General features: G+C 35.3%; 1 protein-coding gene across 1 annotated transcript in view; it reads left to right on the top strand.

Moving 5' to 3' along the window:
- LOC127871707 (protein jagged-1b-like) overlaps nt 1-19,319 on the top strand; it is a 69,989-nt gene that overhangs the window by 44,421 nt on the left and 6,249 nt on the right. Inside the window, 16 exon segments of the mRNA XM_052414845.1 lie at nt 2,463-2,523; nt 3,194-3,327; nt 6,021-6,137; nt 8,831-8,916; nt 8,918-8,945; nt 9,298-9,525; nt 9,823-9,869; nt 11,523-11,696; nt 12,020-12,158; nt 12,589-12,753; nt 12,891-13,004; nt 13,697-13,810; nt 15,026-15,139; nt 15,602-15,746; nt 17,183-17,268; nt 18,641-18,879. Of these exon segments, the coding sequence (XP_052270805.1) occupies nt 2,463-2,523; nt 3,194-3,327; nt 6,021-6,137; nt 8,831-8,916; nt 8,918-8,945; nt 9,298-9,525; nt 9,823-9,869; nt 11,523-11,696; nt 12,020-12,158; nt 12,589-12,753; nt 12,891-13,004; nt 13,697-13,810; nt 15,026-15,139; nt 15,602-15,746; nt 17,183-17,268; nt 18,641-18,879 (1,991 nt within the window).

The raw sequence follows: 19,319 nt of genomic DNA, 5'->3' as shown, positions 1-19,319 counted from the left end.
TGTTATTGTTGTTAATGTATTGCTAAATATCGTTAGCATTTTTTTCCGATGGTTTTTCCAAGGCATGGGCTTGAAAGGCGTTGCAGCAAGGAATCTTTGATCTTGACCTTATATAACTATTTTCTTTTAGACGGTTACCTTGACCACACAACTCGCCTGTGCTAAATGAGTTTTCAAAACAGAACCATAAAGATCTTACGAAATTGAAATAACACAAATTTCGAAGAACAGACGAAGGTCATATTAATTGGTAAAAATAATTGACAAGGAGGTAAAGTTTCTTTCATTTTTGCAAATAAAATCAATTACATATCTAGATAAAGCTAGTCGTGTGTCGATATTTACAAAATGCTCAAAATAATTACATAATATTTGAGATCGCATTGCTGTATCGAAAGCAATATTTGCAAACATGCCATTGATAAGCGTGTGTGTTTGTAGATGAAATTTTCCGTTATATATCATAGCGTGGTCAGCATAAACGAAAATAACAAATCATGTTTATGGATGCAATAATTTATTAGATCTGTTATTTTCTAAATTCACGAACACACATATGTACTATGGTTTTCGCCCACATGTTATTGTTAAATGTATGTGTTATTTATATATTATTAATGATTTTTAATGATATGTTAATATGTGATATCCTATGTGATGTCTTAGAGATTCAGCATTTTAACGGGTTCATGGACTGATATATGAAACATGCTTTTCTTCCATATATTATCTTTGTTTTTTGTGATTATTTGCATTGATAATGTACTTTTCATTTGTGTGTATTACATGATTCGCGACTTTTACATATATTTACTGTTTTAAAAGAGATCACATCACACGCTTCGAAGGCAGCCCATTCTTGTAACATCTAAACTGTTATTGTCGATTTGTTTGGTATTTGTTCTGATTGTGTTTTTCAGTTCAACTGTATTTCAGTCGTATTAAGGCGTCGTAATGTTATTCTAGTTTAGTATTTAAAACTTTTATTTAAAATTCAAGGACACAATTTTAAAATGAAATGACAAATGTATGCTTGTCTGCCTAATATACACAAAAGCACACATTCACGAACAAATGGAACCTTTGACGAATTGCAATTTTTATACGAATTAAAAAACTATGAAATTGTCGAATACAAACAATTTGCCGATGTTCCGTATTACGTCCATTAATTTTGTAAACACATTCTTAACTTGCCAGTTAAATGTGTGCTTGCTTTGCATGTAGACTAAACACGGTGAGATTTAGTCTTAAAGTAATTAAAATGAATTTCTAGAGCTGAGCAAAGAAAGCATCTCGATTTTTTTCTCCATGATATAAAGCGCAAAACTCACATATAAATATCCACAACTTTTTCACTCTACTTTGAAATTGGCAAAACTTTCAACATAAATTTAACAGGTGTTATATTGGACTTATCTACATAAAAAAAACTATATTTATAAACACGTTTTGAAAACGTTTTGCATCCTATTAAAATGCTGTTAACAATTTTTTTTTAATAATGTGGAAAATATTTATTGTAAGATCTATTAATTTTTTAGCGAATCGCTCAAAGCAAATGGTCTATGGAGCGGTCATTGCTTTTGCCGCAAAAGACTGATTCAGCTATCAATCCAGTTAACATCGTTCGATCGATTTATACAACACGAAACAATACAAAATATCCAAGGATATACATAGAAATAGCATCGTGAAAGTAAAAGAGATAAAAAATTCATTCGTTTATGCATTGCTTAAAGCCTCTGACCTTGAAATGAAATACATGTTAATCAATACATTTGCAATTTGAAAGTGTGCAAAATTGTCATTAAATCTATAGCCTAATTAGCAAGTAATTTATTATTTTTCAAACGGCACCGCTTTTAAAAACGAAAGTAGGACTTCTATACGTATACGTCCATTTCGACAAACGCAATTATTTTTAAGTTATAAAGCGCAAAAAAGACGGATTTCAACCTTGCAACCCCCAGATATATTCTAATTGGCATAGATAACATATGTGTCTTATTTATACTTTAATTAACTATGCCAAACAAGTTATGTGGATTTAAACAAGTGTGAACTTAACATAAGTGGTTCATATAATAAATATTTTTTAAAGGAACATACTTTAACATAAACATGTTTGTAATTCAATCGCAAATTGCTCAGCTTCAACAGAAAATGCAAAAATATTAACAGACAGAAGCATTCTGCAGATATTGAGTTTATACGTAAAAAATCGCCTTAATGACAAATTGAAATACAGGTGTCAAAAATGCATAAAAAAAATAATGCTGTGTAGTTGCTTATATAGTATGATGAGTCTGTTTGCTGTTGGAATATATTAAGTGTTCTGTATACGTACACAAATTCTGGTTAAATGTGTTCATCGAAGTAAAGTTACATACGGACAATCATTAAGAACAAAGAGAAATCTAAATCAAGCATCATCAACAAAACCGGTACATATATTTCAGCTATTTGCAAACCCGGATGTCATGCTATCCACGGGACCTGCGATACGCCTGGCGAGTGCAAGTGAGTAGTGTGTAACCGAAGTGCATCTGCAAGGAAATAGTGTTTTGCCTCTGCAAATAAGCAGTGTGTAACCCATATGTGTCTGCATGTAAGTCATGTGTAACCGCTATGCACGTACAAGTTAATAGCTTGTATATTTTTTACGTCAGTATTTAGTGTGTAAGCTTTCAAAGTCCGCCTTTTTGTTATGTTCACCCGTCGAATAAAACAAAAATTACACGTATTTAATGTGTTATCTCACTTATATCATATACTCCAACATTCAAACCTGTTCATTCTGAATTTTCATCTCCACATTCGAAGACTTACGAACTAAATCAACCATTATCCTTAATATAAACATGTTATAGCACGGACGTCACTCAGCCAAATTAAATCATCTTCATTCATTCATAATGAATTTTAGAATTTTGTAAAACGTGCAAGTATTCTTTTTTCATAATTAAATGAGACAGTGAATTCAGAGTGTTCTTCCTGTAATATTTCATCAATTATTATCGTTTTAATTGAGTTTTTCTTTCTTTGTTTTCTTAAGTCTATGGTGGGTTTCATAAATGTATACCACTATGCACACTTCTACTCATATTATTTGTATGAAACTAAATGTGTTTTCAATGCTCTGCGATGTTTTATAACACGGTTGCTTGACATCGGCTCTGACGGCATTCAGGTGCGGGTACGGTTGGCGGGGCCCTCTATGTGACGAGTGTTCTCCCTACCCCGGATGTCAGCACGGCACGTGCCGGAACTCACCCTGGACCTGCGACTGTGACCTCAACTGGGGCGGCATTCTCTGTGACAAAGGTATCAATTAAAATGTTTGTAAATTATAATCTTACCCTTACCCATTAAGGGTTCAACAGTTATGATTAAGTATAAACATTTACTGAACAATATCCTAACTCCCGTCTCCCACCGTTTGTTCTATTCGCTTGACAAGAAGGTACTCCTCGATTCGACTCGTTGATTGGTAGGCAATGGACCGTGTCAGAACGTGCCATCTGTAAGGATCGAACGTGAGAACCCACGTTTCGTACCCTTAGACGGAGACTACTTCATTCCGGACATTTTTGATGCGTGAATGCTTAAAAGGCGTGTCGTAGAAAACCTTGCATAAAGCTGATCCGGAACAGTATATTCCAGGGCTCAACATTAATGGTATTGCCCCTGGCAAGTAAAAGTTGGGTCCGGGCAAGTTATTTTACAATCTAGTTGTCCGTCCAGGCAAGTGCAAAAAAGAACAAAGAGCATTTAATTTAGACTTAAATTAGACTTAAATTGCTGTAATCATTTTGTTAAATGTGCCAAAAAAAAAAGGTTTTGTGGTGTATCATTTTGATCTTAATTAAAAAATATGAGGTTCACAGTTAATGTGATATTTCATGTTTGGGCAAGCGGCTTTACGTTCAGGGCAAGTAGATTTTCTAAGTACTTGCCCGGAAGGGCAAGTTGGATTTTAGGTTAATGTTGAGCCCTGTATTCTTCATGCCGAGAATTTCAAAAGAAATATAATTGGAACAGAAACGCTAGCCGGATATTCAGTCACAAAGGACGACAATCAGTACAACTTGTTGAAAATTAAAATAGTATGATTGCCTCCCTTTAATTATCTTGCGCTTGTTAAAGGCACACACCTTGAAATGAAATACATGTTAATCAATACATATAGATGCAATTTGAAAGTGTGCAAAATTGTTATTAAATCTATAGTCTACTTAGCAAGTAATTTATAACTTTGTTTTAATTTTAAAACCGAAAGTAGGATTTCTATACGTATATGTATATTTCGACAAACGCAATTATTTTTACGTTTTAAAGCTCAAAATGGACGGATTTCTACCTTGTAACCACCAGATATATTCTAATTGACATAGATAAAATTAAATTTATAGCCAAGATAGCAAGTCATTTTTTTTTCCAAACGGTACCGCTTTTAAAACCGAATGTAGGATTTCTAGACATATACGTCCATTTCGACAAACGCGATTATTTTTAAGTTTTAAAGAGCAAAAAAAGATGGATTTCTGCCTTGTAACCACCAGATATATTTCTAATTGGCATAAATAAAATATGTTTCTGATTAATCCTTAAATTTACTATGCCATGTATTTCATTTCAAGGTGTGTGGCTTAATGAATTCCTATATAAATTTTCGAATGATTAATAAAAACATATGCATTTTATAAGTGTTCATTTATATATATATATATATATATATATATATATATATATATATATATATATAGGCTAATATCCCACATAGTTAAATACAGTTAGTATTAGCCTGTCTTTCCGTGGTATCGGCCCTCTTAATGAAAATATATGAATTTTGGAAGTGAACAAATGCAAAAACACGCATGTGCTATATGTCAATATATATAGTTAAATGTGTATTCTTTGACATAACAACGAAAACTGCATTTAAATCGACCATGTTTTGACAAAATACTGGTTAGACTTAACTCCCTTTAGTAATCTGTTTCATCTACACATTGTCTCATGGTATCGTCACTTCCTGATTGGTTGTTAAGATTTGTTACAATGTGCACGTGCTTGTTCTAAAAATAGTATTTTAATGGAAAACCGAAACTCTTGCTCATTTTGTTTTTAAAATACTTTTACACTTTATTGAAAAATACGCGACATATAACACATTTGATAAAGCTACTATTAATCCATTAACAAGTTACTTACTTGTGAGTTACGTAATTTAAAAATCATAGCATCACCCTGGAATAAACATGACCTACTTTCCAATAAATACCGGAAATCATGAGAATGATCGTCGTAATAGTCATGGATAACCATCGAATACATTACAACTTCTAAAAATTGAAAAACATTAACTTTCCAGCACATCATAAAGGTTTTTTGTTAAGGGGACGATACAATGAAAAGGGCCGATACGATGAAAGTAAGGGATACTTGTGTTCAAGTTTATATTATTATAGTTCCTTTTTTCGGCTTCGCCTTTGTAAATACGTTAATCAATACGTAAATGTTTTATATAAAACGCAACCATTTACAAATGAACATTTAAAAGCCGTTGAAAAGAAAAGAGTTTATTGGATCTAGATTGATTATATTTACGCATGTGATCGATGCTTTTATAGAACTATCTCATGTTCGTTAAGGACGCTCGAGAGACATGAGCAAATTTTTGTATTCTATAGATTACATGAATTTGCAATTCATGCATTAAGAAATATTGTTGACGAAATTCGGAATAATTGAATGACCCATGCATTTAGGTAAAATATTGGATATAAAGTTGACACAATAACATATTCATATTAAGAAAGCGTTGAAAAATAATCATTAGCCATCATTTTGTTCCGCCATGGGGGATTATTTTCTATTGGCGACTCGGCTGTATTTTTTCGAACTCGAACAAGTTAAACAATTCTTTACACATTCTCATACTGCTTAACGGATAAAACCCCAAATCGACACTTTCTTATGTAAAATATACTAAAATGATTAGATATTCGTTAAAGACTTAAACAAGTGTCGCTACCATCCGTGCAAGAACAACGGGCTGTGTATGAACAGTGAGCCAGACAACTACACCTGTCACTGCAGCCTAGGATATGCCGGAAGGAACTGCCAGATTGGTACATGAAGATTAGTCGCTACTTCCTTTTTGCTTCAGTAGGAAAAGCTCTTTCCCTATCAGAAATTCTTTGTTCTTCAGTTCACAAATTTATGTTCAGCTATTTTGAATACATTTATGCATATTACAAGCTTTTGGGAAACGAACTTGTCCTATTGGTCTACAGGTATAAATTGTACTCTCAAGACAGGGGCGGCTTGCAAAAACAATTTTACAGCCGTTAATCACGGTCGCCACCTCATTTTTGCGGTGCATTGTTAAATGAGCCAATGCTACTTCCGAGGTGGGGCTAAGCATCGGCTGTTTTGAAATGTCACGAATAATTCTACAGAGTAAGTAGGTTTATATGTATTTTTTAACATATTTCGTATTTTTTTTTAAATTGGTCAATGTAGTGCGCTTCAGAGAAGATTTATTCATCCACATATGTACAGATACATATAATAACAACTATTTGGAAAGGAAATGACCTTTATACGTTGTTACATGGTGAAGTTTTAACAGAAATCGAAGTTTTTTTACTGTGTGACGAGCAATTTTCCACCCAATGAAATCTCATCATAACAACATCAAACAATGGCTCTAATATGTATACGTTGTTCCATGCATAAAAACATTGGCTTTTTGGCGATCTAATAGATATTTTCATATTTTTGCAAAAAAGATGGAGCAAATGCGAAGGAGGGGCGCAAATGACAGGAGGTGTACATTTTCAACTATTTTAATTTCCGGTGCCGACCATGCACTTTTTGTGTCGTATTCCAGGTTGAGTATCCGATCTTGATTTCTTTATTCGATCATAATGAAATGTAATCCAAAAAGTAAAGTCTTCATAATTATAAAGAAACGTGTGTTGCATAGAGATTGTGAAGATTTCTGTCATTGAATATACACGTTCTATCTGTCATTGAATATACACGTTCTATCTGTCATTGAATATACACGTTCTATCTGTCATTGAATATACACGTTCTATAAAACTGGAGAGAAACTTGAACCTTAAAAAAAGGTTAACGAGTAAAGCCGGAGCTATCCTAATGTTTCTCAGATGTGAATAGGAACAAAGACATAGTTTAGCCTATTTAATATTCGTTGACCTTTTCCTTTTAGTACATTAAGCCATTGGAATAGGGGACACAACTCGTCGCTTTAAGCCGAAATTATTTCTAGAATTGTGATAATGTACAAACACATTTATTGTAGAAAAAATATTTGTATAATGTTGATAATTTTGTTATTGGATTAATTGAATATTGCATGAAAAATATGATATCGTACAATATGGGTTTTTCAGGTTATTGACTTCTTAATTGAGTTGGTAACTTATATATTTACATCTTGGTTATCTATAAAATGTGTATATGTTCTGTTCAGATTTGGGTTTTATTAGCGTAAAATAAAAAGGAATATGAAAAAGGAACATAATCTATCAAATGAAAGTCATGTGAGGATTGATATATCGTGCATTGGCGCCACCTCATGTCCTTAACGCCACCTTCTTGGCATTAGCTCCATCTCTATTGGAAAAATACAAAATTATCTGCAAAAAGCCAATCTGTTTGTGCAGCTGAAATATGTTAAAGGCAATCGTTTGATCACGTTCGCGAATTATTCGAGTGAGAATTTGCTCGTCACACAGGCAAAAGACAGCGAAAGATAACTCGAACAGGCCACAACTTCTAAAAGGTCCTCACGTTCCGAATGTGTTGTGATTGTTTGTTTATGTACATTTGTGGATGAATTAATATTCGCGGAGTCGCACTACATTGTCCGATTTTTTAAATAATGCGAAATAAATGTTGGAAAATAATGCAAAACCTCGTCCTGAAGAATTATCCGTGAATTTTCAAAACATCCGGTCCTTAGCACCACCTCGAAGGTAGCATTGGCTCATTTATTAATGCATCGCTAAAAGAGGTTGCGCCCGTGATTAACGGTCGTCAATTGTGTATGGCGAATTTGAATTGAGTTTTTCTTGAATTTTCAAAGAGCGAAGCGGACAACGACAACGAGCGAGGCCTGGTATAGGGGAAATAACCCTGGGTTATCCTAACCCTAACCCAAACCCGACCCCTAACTCTAACCCTAACTCTTACCCTAACCCTAACCCTCTAACCTCCCCATGCGACTTACAATACCAGGCCTCGCTCGTTGTCGTTGTCCACTTCCCAAGAAAAGTTGAGGCCGTGTCATACAGGGCCTCTAGAAAGATACGCCATCTCCCTCCAAATTTTTTTTTTTTGCAGGCACACGTTATAATTTAACCCATTTATGCCTAGTGGACTCTCCCATCCTTCTAAATTGGATCAATTTATTTCCAAAATTAGGGATTTTTTGGTATATTTATTTCTATATTTAGAATATTTCTTACAGAAATTCTTTTCAGCAAACAGCGCAGACCCTGATGAGACGCCGCATCACGCGGCGTCTCATCTGGGTCTACGCTGTTTTCCAAGGCATTTTTTTCTATGCGCTAGGCATAAATGGGTTAAACATTTGATTTAGTTATATGACCTGGTTCATTATTATGATAGTATGTGTGTAAATTGTAAAAGAAAACACATGCGTTTGAGATTTTGTCACTTTTCAATGACGCAATAAAAAAAATACATTACCGTTTAACATTCTTACAAAATCCATCGTTATCGATGCAATTGACAGTTTCGTCTACATGTTAAATGTTTTATCCCACAGTCGTTGACCCATGTACAGACGACCGCTGTTTGAACGGGGGTACGTGTCAGCACGTTCCTTCCGGTTTCGTGTGCACGTGTCCTTCCGGGGTGGACTGGGGAGAGATGCGAGGAGGGTGGGTAAATGCACGTGACAGTTTCAGTAACGTTAAGAACAGATTAACATATTAACATATTTCATTGTGTAAACACAATTGCTGATAGATTCACTTACATAAATCTCTTATTGTTACTCCTGTAGGCATGAAGTCGGTATTCTGCAAATAAAAAAATATCGAAGAATCCCATTTATGTCAATTGTTTGGAATATCTAACCGCTTGATGTACTTTCCAGATAATGTAATACTGTTATAAGTTATAACCACCGTTTTCATGGAAATCACGAATCTTTAAAAGGATATACAAACACTTATGTGTTTTAATTAATACATGTACATTGATACTAATAGTTTCTCACACGTGTTCCAGACGTGGACGAATGCCTCTCCCGCCCGTGCCAGCACGGAGCCACGTGCTTGGATCGCGTGAACGGCTTCGAGTGCACGTGTTCCGCGGGCTGGCAGGGACCGCAGTGTCAGCTGGATGCAGACGAGTGCGCGGGTAGGCCGTGTGTGCACGCGCTCACGTGCAGGGACCTCGTGGGAGACTACACGTGCGAGTGTCAGATAGGCTGGACGGGGAAGAATTGTGACATAAGTGAGCGAACATCTGTTTGTTTCGTTGATTTAAATATCTGTTTTCGATATTAAAGAAATATAACTTTACATATAATTCGTAATGGTTGATATAGATTTTCTTTTAACCAAAGAGTACAATTGTAATAAGTTGTGTATTGCCTCATTAACAACTTGGAGATAATCCAGGATCCACTGCAAAGATTAATAAGAGTTCTGATTTTAAATGCTGAATGTTTATGAAATTTAGAAAGCCACAGGCAAACAACCCATTCCAGGTTTATATCTCCTTTTAAATGTTCTTTTCCTTACATTTCAGATTTAAATGACTGTCACCAGCAATGCATAAATGGCGGGACATGTTTTGTGAGTAACTTAACATTACAACCTATTGTAAGTTAAAAATATCATTAAATTTGATTTATGTAGCACTTTGTTTTGTGTCCAGAAATAAAAGACAAACAAGACACAAATTAACTTCCATTTTAAAAAAGAGCATGGTATTCTGAAAGCTCGTTACTAAAGACATGAGTCATTAGATAACAAAAATAATCTTCATATGCAGAAGTCAACACAGCAAACCGTTGTGTGCTTCTGCCTCCACGGAATGATAGGCAATAAGAATTGCACAGGTGTATATCGGTAGGTACGTATCGCGGTCTGTACGTATGTACGTATGACCCGAGTGTTTTGAACTCTTATCTTTATCATGGATCGCGCTCAGTATTTCACAATAAAACGATCTTATTAAGTACATTTTTGTGACGAAATGAATTCGGGCTTCGACGATATTTGTCAGTGTTATTGCCTTTGTGTGTTTTCTATTAAATGATATATTAACACCAGAGGTTTGTGTTTTCAACTCTTCTTAAATAATGTGTGGACATCTCTGAAACTGGATTCACCTTAATGTAAAGATGATCGTAAAGAAATAACATTTGGCTCCACCCATCTCGGCAGAATCACATCTTTGACTGATTGTTTCTACTAAAAGATATATTTCCCTTAATTTTGTGTTTCCACCTCCTCTTTACTGGGTTTATCTCACTTAAAATTTCACAGTTGAATAACCTATATGTGTATATGCTCGTTAAGAAAGGAATATAGGCTTAGACGAGTTTTGACAGAATTTTAGACCTTTACTTTTTTCAATTAAATATATTATATATAGAGAGAGTCCCACAACTCGCTAAAATGTTCACAATTTGATGTACATGATTAAAATTAAAACATTTACGTTATATATTAAGTAGAAATAATTAAATACAATTTATAAGAAAAAGCTTTTAAAATCATAAAATGCAGGTTTATCCATAGGAATAAATACAATTGTAGGAAGCATACATATAGGATCTGGCAGGAGTTGTCATATCATTCCATATTTTATTAAACGAGTTCAGGAATTTTGTTAGTTAGCGAGCCTTTGGCGAGCTTACTAACGAATTTCCTGGACAATTTTAATAAAATATGGTATGATATGACAACGAGTGTCAGATCTTTTTATCACATGCTTTTAAATGAGCAAATTAAATAAATATTGACACAAACATAATGATAAATCCCGAATGTTGGGTACATTTCGTGACGTCATTTGACGTTGCAACGTCATTTCAGCAAAATAACTAAATGCGATTGGTCAATAAACGAAAACTAAGACAATGAAAACGCTTAAAATGTTGTATTACACATGTGTAATATAAAAAATATGTAATGGTTGTATTACATGGGAAACAGGGTAGGGCATGTGATAAATAACTGGTTGCTGTTTCACCATTTAATATCATATATAGATCTATTAAGGCGGTAAGTTAACTTCGTTAAAATGTTTCCCGCGGACAAGTTTTGCTTATATAAACGGTTGACGATTACAAAGTGCATATACGTATGCCAGTAACTGACAATAGCCACATTCGAATCAGGTTGGGGAAGAATGGCATGACAATGCATCCAAAATTTCCGCACATCTATGTGACCCACCGTCCCCGTATTGACCGTCTTATATGCCCCGCCTGTTTGCAGGATAGGGTGGGTAGCTTCTTCTGTCGATGTCCGCCGGGTTTCCAGGGTGAACTATGTGAGCATGAGATCAACGAGTGCACGAGTACCCCGTGTCGTCATGGAGCCACGTGTATAGATCACGTGGCTGGGTACACGTGTCAGTGTCCCGCAGGTTTCACTGGATTCGACTGCGAAGTGAGTTGGTTTTAAGGAGACATCTTTATAATAAAATATTAAAATAAAATAATGGAATCAATATGGATTTGTTGTTTAATAGTCTGAATTTTGAAGACGTCATAGGTTCGATTCCCCAATTTCTTCTATTTAAAATATTTTTCGTTGACAAGGAATTAATACTCTATTTTTAGAATGTTGTGTGTAATTAAAAATTAAGTGAAACTTTGGCAGTTTTTATTTTATTTTCGATCATTAACAAAGGTGCATTTTTTCTCTTTATTGAAACATGTTTTGAAAGCGATATAATGTTTAGTTTGCATTTGGTTACGTACTTTTTGCAGACGGACGCTGACCCGTGTCGTCCGAATCCATGCGCGAATGGAGCCACGTGCTACACCACAGATGGGGACTACTTTTGCTACTGTGACGAGTCACACACGGGCAAAAACTGTGAGATGAGCAGGAACGTAATTGTTCAGAGTAAGTCTCAGTATTGCGTTCAGCCGGGAGTTCACTAGGACTCTACAAAAGGCGACGAATTATTTAGAAGGTAGTACATGGTTCACCTTTGGAAACCAAACACGGCATGGGCTTAACAATGATGCGAAGGCCCTGTCGCACTGCATTGAATAAGCCATTGAGAATGAGAACCGCATTCAAATGACTAAATTATTTTGTTTTACCGCCACTCAAGCGCGGAGATCGCTCCGAAATCCCAAATGCTTGCGATTGTTTCATCTAAATGTACAACAAAAACGTACATTTGGCATTTATCAATTATTCTAGTAAAAAAGACGTAAATGGATATTTTTAGACATTTCAGAAAATATTGCTTCGCGTTATGCAGCTATACATTCTTAAATAATACATAAGTATGCAATACAATAGCATGCCATAATTGTCCGGCCAGGTGTGGACAGCTGCACGCTCCTCTTACCCAGCCCTGACGGTCAGGGCGCGGCCATGCTAGTATCCTCAGGCATATGCGGCACCCACGGACTGTGCATCTCAAGGCCCGGGGGTCGTTTCGAGTGCAGGTGCACCCATGGATTTACGGGGGAATTCTGTCACGAAAGTAAGTTGTTCTTTTTGTCATCGCGCCACAATTTGCGCAATTCTGTTTTTTCCAACGGTTATCCTCCGCGAACTTATTCCACCAAATAAAAAGCCAGTTTCAATTACACCGCCTTAAAATGTTGTTGTGTTTTCCAGACGTTAATGACTGTGGGAGCGACCCGTGCCATAACGGTGGCACATGCGTGGATCTCGTGGACGCTTACCAGTGCATCTGTACAGAAGACTGGGAGGGCACACTCTGCCACATAAGTACGAATGAACATCGTTCTTCCAACCCACTTACTATTTGTGTTATGCTGTCCTATAGTTTTTAGTGAAATATATATGGTTAACAACTGAGCATAGACACTGTAATGACGTCATTCTGTTTATGTTACGATTCCTGTGGTTTTTTCCACTTTAAACAATTTAAATTTTACCAAACATTGAAAAAAGCATACAGAAAAAGACAATGTATTGACTTTGCGGTCATAGAGAAAATTAAATTATGGATGTTTTTTTTTGAGTGAAATGAGACTTGAGATTATAAGGTTTGTTCGACAAACAAACTAGTGCAACTTTAGCATATTTTAAGGACATTTTTTTTTGTCTCGGTCGAACGTCTGGTATCTTCGGGCGGCAATAAAAAATATTTTTAAAAAACCCTAAAGGATGGATTAAATACATTGGTACATCTGAGGTGTCGTTTATAACCATTCTTACATTTTTTCGATAATATGATTTGTTAAAAACATAACCGTCAGTAATTGATGCATGTTTTTCCATGTTTGATGGGCCAATTTTGAAACATGTATACAAAAAAGCAAAACAGTACGCCCTTGTGTTGTTTGCTGTTTTTTAAATCAACCATGTCTTAATATGAGCAAGAAGTCATACGCAGAACATATGACTTTACGGAAATATCGAGTTCAATCAATCCAAATGATTTCTTCCACTTTCAGACAAAGATGGATGCGCGCCCAATCCGTGCAGAAATGGCGGAAAATGCGAGGACCTCGTGTCCGGCTACGTGTGTCAGTGCACGGGAGAATGGAAGGGAAGAACGTGCGTACTCAGTAAGAATATTTTCGCAGATTATGTTGCAAATACCGTTCAAACAAAACTAAAACAAAAATTAACAAGAAACGTGTGAACTCTATTAGCATACATTAGTCGCTTGTCCTATATCCACCACCGGATTTATTCGTGCACGAGTGTCATGACATAAATACCATAATATAGAGTATTCCGAGATGGATTACGTTATCATGGTGATAAAAAAGATCAAATATGGCGAGCTTTTGTTTTTCGGGCCAAACCGGGAAAACCCTCTCAAACTCGGCACCTACCATATATTCAATTTATCCTGCTTCGTTTCCATTTCGTTAATTACGGGCAACATAGTAAACTGTGAAAATGTGTTAAACCTAAACAGAAGCTGTGCCTTTGAAGGTCCTCTTACATGAACACCATTCCTGACGGCAGATTAATTTCTTGGGGATGCTAGCTTCTTTACGCTGTTGTTTTTGTTTTCTCAAAATAGTAATCGAACACGAAGCCTTTTTAATTTCCTGTTTCATACAATAATTAATGCCTATACGTCTTCATTTTATGCATTTTAAATGGCCATGACCGACACGTTTTTAAGCCTTGATCGATTTATTTTTCAAATAAAGTAGGGCCTATCGCAGTATGTATATGTGCTTAAAATTGGTTTGCATGTTCTCAACAAAAAAGTATAGAGCCAAATTAACAACCTAAAAAATCAAGTGTAACGATGAAAATCCAGCGCAACTCTGTCACCTTTGCTTACTCAAACTTCGCGTCATTTTCGTTGTAAATGCATTGTAACCATTAACACTTTGAAATAACAATATGTTAATTCATTATTTGGTGCACACACTGATTTATATATATATAATAGTGTTTATAGTGATTTAAACCAACTCCGAGTATAACAGTCAATGAGAATGTGTCATCTTGTAAACAGGACACGTCTAAATAAAGCTGTACATCTGATGCACTTATTCAAGAGTAGGAAAAGCTGATTATGTCGTTTTATAACTTTCGTTCGCCTCAATTGACATTACCAATTTCGGATATATTTTATGTTTAAGCACGATTTTAATTTATTTGTAAAAGTCTACATTTGCTATTACTGCTTGAGGTATGTTCGATCTGTCCTTTATAGTATCAAATTCAACAACGTGGTTATCTTAATTCCTTCAAAAATATAAACCTATTACTGGACAAATACAATTTACATTTTGTATATTTTTACTCCTTTTCAGAGGAAGGTCATTGCGACATTTCAACGTGCATGAACGGAGGCACGTGTATTGACTTGGGAGACACTTTCACGTGCAAGTGTTCAAGCGGTTGGGCGGGAAACACTTGTCAACTGCGTAAGTGAACAGCGCGATTGAGCGATTGTTATAATGCTGTCATACCGCATGCAAAGGCCTAATGACAAATGTATTAACGCAGATACGGAAAATTCTTTGACAGTGTTAAAACTGGTAAGTGCGTAAACAGTTCATCACAAAATACCGTGTTTACCCAATATCACAATTCCTGTATAACTTAATTTTATCATTTAATAATTAAAACCCCTTAGCATGGAGTGAGCTTTAGACGTCCTCGTGAATTAAAGTTAGTTTATTTTATTTGTTAAAATAAACAGTTTTTGGCTAATTCTTTGACTAAATTGCAAGAGTAAGACTTTATTTACATAACTGACGCTTTAAAAAGACTCATTCGTATAAAAGAAGAATGTGGCTTTAAGATCATAAAAACATGAAACTAGGAAAACATCTTATGGCATGTTTAAATCCATGTGTACTTGAGACCGTATCACCAATTTTCAGCAACACGGAGGGCGTGTGACTCAAGCCCGTGCATGAACAATAGCACGTGCGTGAACAGCGGCGATAGTTTCACGTGCATCTGCCATCTTGGATTCGAAGGGCGCTCATGTGAAACAAATATCAACGAATGCAACCCGTTTCCATGGTAACGTGTGTGCTGTTTTGTTTGCGTTTCCTTTTTTTTGTTTTAGATATCATTATAATACGAATTCGAGAATGATTGGTTACTATATTTCATTTGTACATGATAATATATTAATATTGATACACATATTAATTGAATTCTTTTTGTATAAAAAATACTTCGATTTATAGATAAATACAATAATCCATGGACCTATACAAACTCTGTTTGTATAGGTCCCTGACTAATCATTTAAACGAGCGTTAAAAAGCATCAAACCCTTTGACTTTTTGCTTATGTAGTCCGCAGAAACGTTTAAATTGACTTCTGATTCCAAGTATTGTGTTTTGCTCACAAACATAACAGTGAATGTACCTACTGACTGCTTCCGTTAACCTACTTGCGTGAAAATTTGTTTTTTTTCTGACATAATTATAGTATTAAGGAGTATGCTCTTTTTAAGTCGCATTGCTACTGAATTCAATAAACAATTACGGCTTGTTATCTTCATTAGATGTGAAGTCTTCTGTATCAATCAAAACGAATTATGATATAACGCAAGATACAAATGCCACTTCCCAAATTATGATCGATTGATATAATTTTGTATTTATCGTTGCAACGAAAAAGAAAATAAAAATTATCAATTAGCCTATTTTACTATGTACATCATTTAATTTACACAAGAATTGTGTTCGTTTACAAATTATCAGATAAAGGATCGAGCTCGTTATCGGGTAAAACATAAGGTGAGGTTTATATGGGTTAAATTCGCAAAACGGTCATAATATTGTATTGCGCGTTACACAGATTGTGTTTTCTTGATAAATACTGAGAGGTTTTATTGAGATAACGACGCATTTAAATTATGTAGGTTGTTTAAAATGAACGCTTGAAGATAGATTGATTGGCATGTGTTCATCTCAACACGGTGAGAGGCATTTAGTAGTGCATTTGTTCGTCCGTGCGTATATACGTACAGGTACATCTCGAAACCTTATCCGGAATGTAGAATAATCATGTATCACGAACACAAATTATCCATGTGGAGTCACCTTGTAAGAAGCTGAAACGTCATGGCACAAATAAATGTCAAGGGTTAATTAGCACACATGTATATTCATCTATTTTCAAGCAATTCTAAAAAATTTAACACATTCTTACCGTATGGGAACGGCGTGTCGCGTTCAAATCTTTGTGCCAAGCCCAAATGTAGACCCTTTGTATGCGTCCATACAGATGAATACCGACGAATGCGCAATTAAACGTTAACCTGGTGCAATTGGCTACAGAAAAAGGAAAAATGCAAATATGGTTTTTGCAATATTAAGAACATTTCTTAGAAAACAGATTTTGTAGAAACAGTGGTGTCATAAGAACGAAAGTCGACAATGACGAAGTAGAAGGGAAGGAAGATAATAATAATAAGTACATTTTCAAGATAATTATGTTTCCAGTTACAACGGCGGGAGTTGTGTTGACGGCATTAATCGGTACACGTGCGTTTGTCCTACCGGCTTCTCCGGCCCCGACTGTCGAGTCAGTGAGTAGATAACGGAGCAAGTTTTATATGGCACTAAACTAATATTTTTTAAACATAGTGCGTTTTTTTCTGTCTAAGAACATAATTATACCTCGCATAAAATGGGTATTCCGGGTTATTCATGAGTCAATGTCTGTAAGTATTTTGTCGTTCGCTTGTTTATTTTGTCCACATGAAATGTAAAAAGTATTTGGATCGAACTACGTCCAGGCGATTGCATTGAAACAAAAATAGGTGGCATACGAAAATCCGTACGCATTTTTCGCGTGACATACGTTATATATTAATAAAATACTTCATATGAACAACAGAAATGAAAAGTATTGAAGGGAATTAAGATAATAAACATATTGATGTAAATAACTATTTGTTGCTTAAAATGACTTAAAAATGAAAGATAAAATTCTGGTATAAATATGACCTTTTATTGTAATCAAATGACTGATCCGTTTGTACAAATGATTTATTCTTGCGTTTTAATTACATGTGTATTGTGAAATAACTTATCCATTTCATATTTCTTACTAATGTGTGTGAATGATATGTTCATCCATATTCACAAATCATATAAGTTTAAATGACGTTTAAATTAGTATATTATTACTTGCATACGAGTAAATTTCAAATTACAATTAACATGTTTATCACAGAATTAACGACTGGCATGTTAATTCCTGCAGCTTATTCACTAATTTAATGGGGGTCTTTTACATTTACACAATGCTTGCTTGCAAATGGTTATCTACAATAGCTTATTGTAAAATTTGATTCGCAATCTTGCTTGTACAATTTAATTCGCATAAAGTCGGGGACCAAATAACTCCGTAGTTTTGTATAAACGCCTTTATTTGCCGTGTATAAGCAAGCGTTACCTCAGACTCTAACACAACGCGCTGAGCCTTATTTTTTAAACAAAAGTTAATAAGTTCAAACGTATTCCGGCACATTTTGAACAGCAAACTTATATAGATGCGGAACTTTACGCACGTTTATAAAACAAGGGTTACCTGGCCTGCCTCTGTTTTGTGCGTTTGTCAATTACCAATGCCCATTAGGCTTTAATAGTTAGCCGCCTGTTTGTTTTGGAATACACGAATATAATTACATATTTCGACATACATTTTTACAGGCATCTTATGAAACGTCGTATACTATTTATATTCTATTAGAACTTGATAACTAATAATTATTGGTATAATACATATAATATAACGTATAATACATTGTACATCAATTTATTTTTATATTAGCATTTTGTTTTTATAGGACAGCTTAGACGCAGATAAATATTTAGCGCATGTACGTCCGAATTAGTTAATGAAGGTCAACACATACATACATGATATTATCGTTTTGTTCGTAACATTTGTAGACATAAACGAATGTGTATCGAACCCATGCACGTTCGGGAGTACCTGCATTGACGGTATCGGCCAGTTCCAGTGCATTTGCCCACCCGGACGGACGGACGAACGCTGCCAGACGGTCATCGGTCAAGCGCCGCCCGCACACCCATGCGTCCTCAACAGGCGGACGTTCGCCGCCGGAAGTAGCTGGCAGCACGAGTGCCAGGAGTGCAGCTGTGACGACGGAAAGGTCACGTGCACAGAGGTAAAATGGCACTGTGCCGTTCCACTTCTAATTACATCAAATGCGAAAGACGGAGTATTAAAGGGTTTATCAAATCGCAGATGCTCTGTTCATTTACGGGTTTGTCAAACTGCAGATGTTCAGTTTATTAAAGGGTTCAACAAATTGCACTTGTTTCTTCGTATAATAGGACAGAACAGACTATTTTATTTTAGCTTAAGCATACAGCTCATCGCCATAAACATACATATGCAATAACAGCATGCGTGACAACTATATACAAAACATACATCATTTTGAGGAAAGATCAATTAAAAAAAAGTAATGACATACAGCATGTTTTAGTGAGAATGTCACATGGATGGGGTAAATACAAAGTGATCGTATAATGTTAACACGAAATTTAATAATTGGTACAAATATAACATTATTTTAAGCTTATTGTCTTTGTGGAGGATATA

Source organism: Dreissena polymorpha, chromosome 3, assembly GCF_020536995.1.
Source record: "Dreissena polymorpha isolate Duluth1 chromosome 3, UMN_Dpol_1.0, whole genome shotgun sequence".
Lineage (NCBI taxonomy): Eukaryota > Metazoa > Mollusca > Bivalvia > Myida > Dreissenidae > Dreissena > Dreissena polymorpha.
This window is presented reverse-complemented; position numbering and strand designations above follow the sequence as displayed.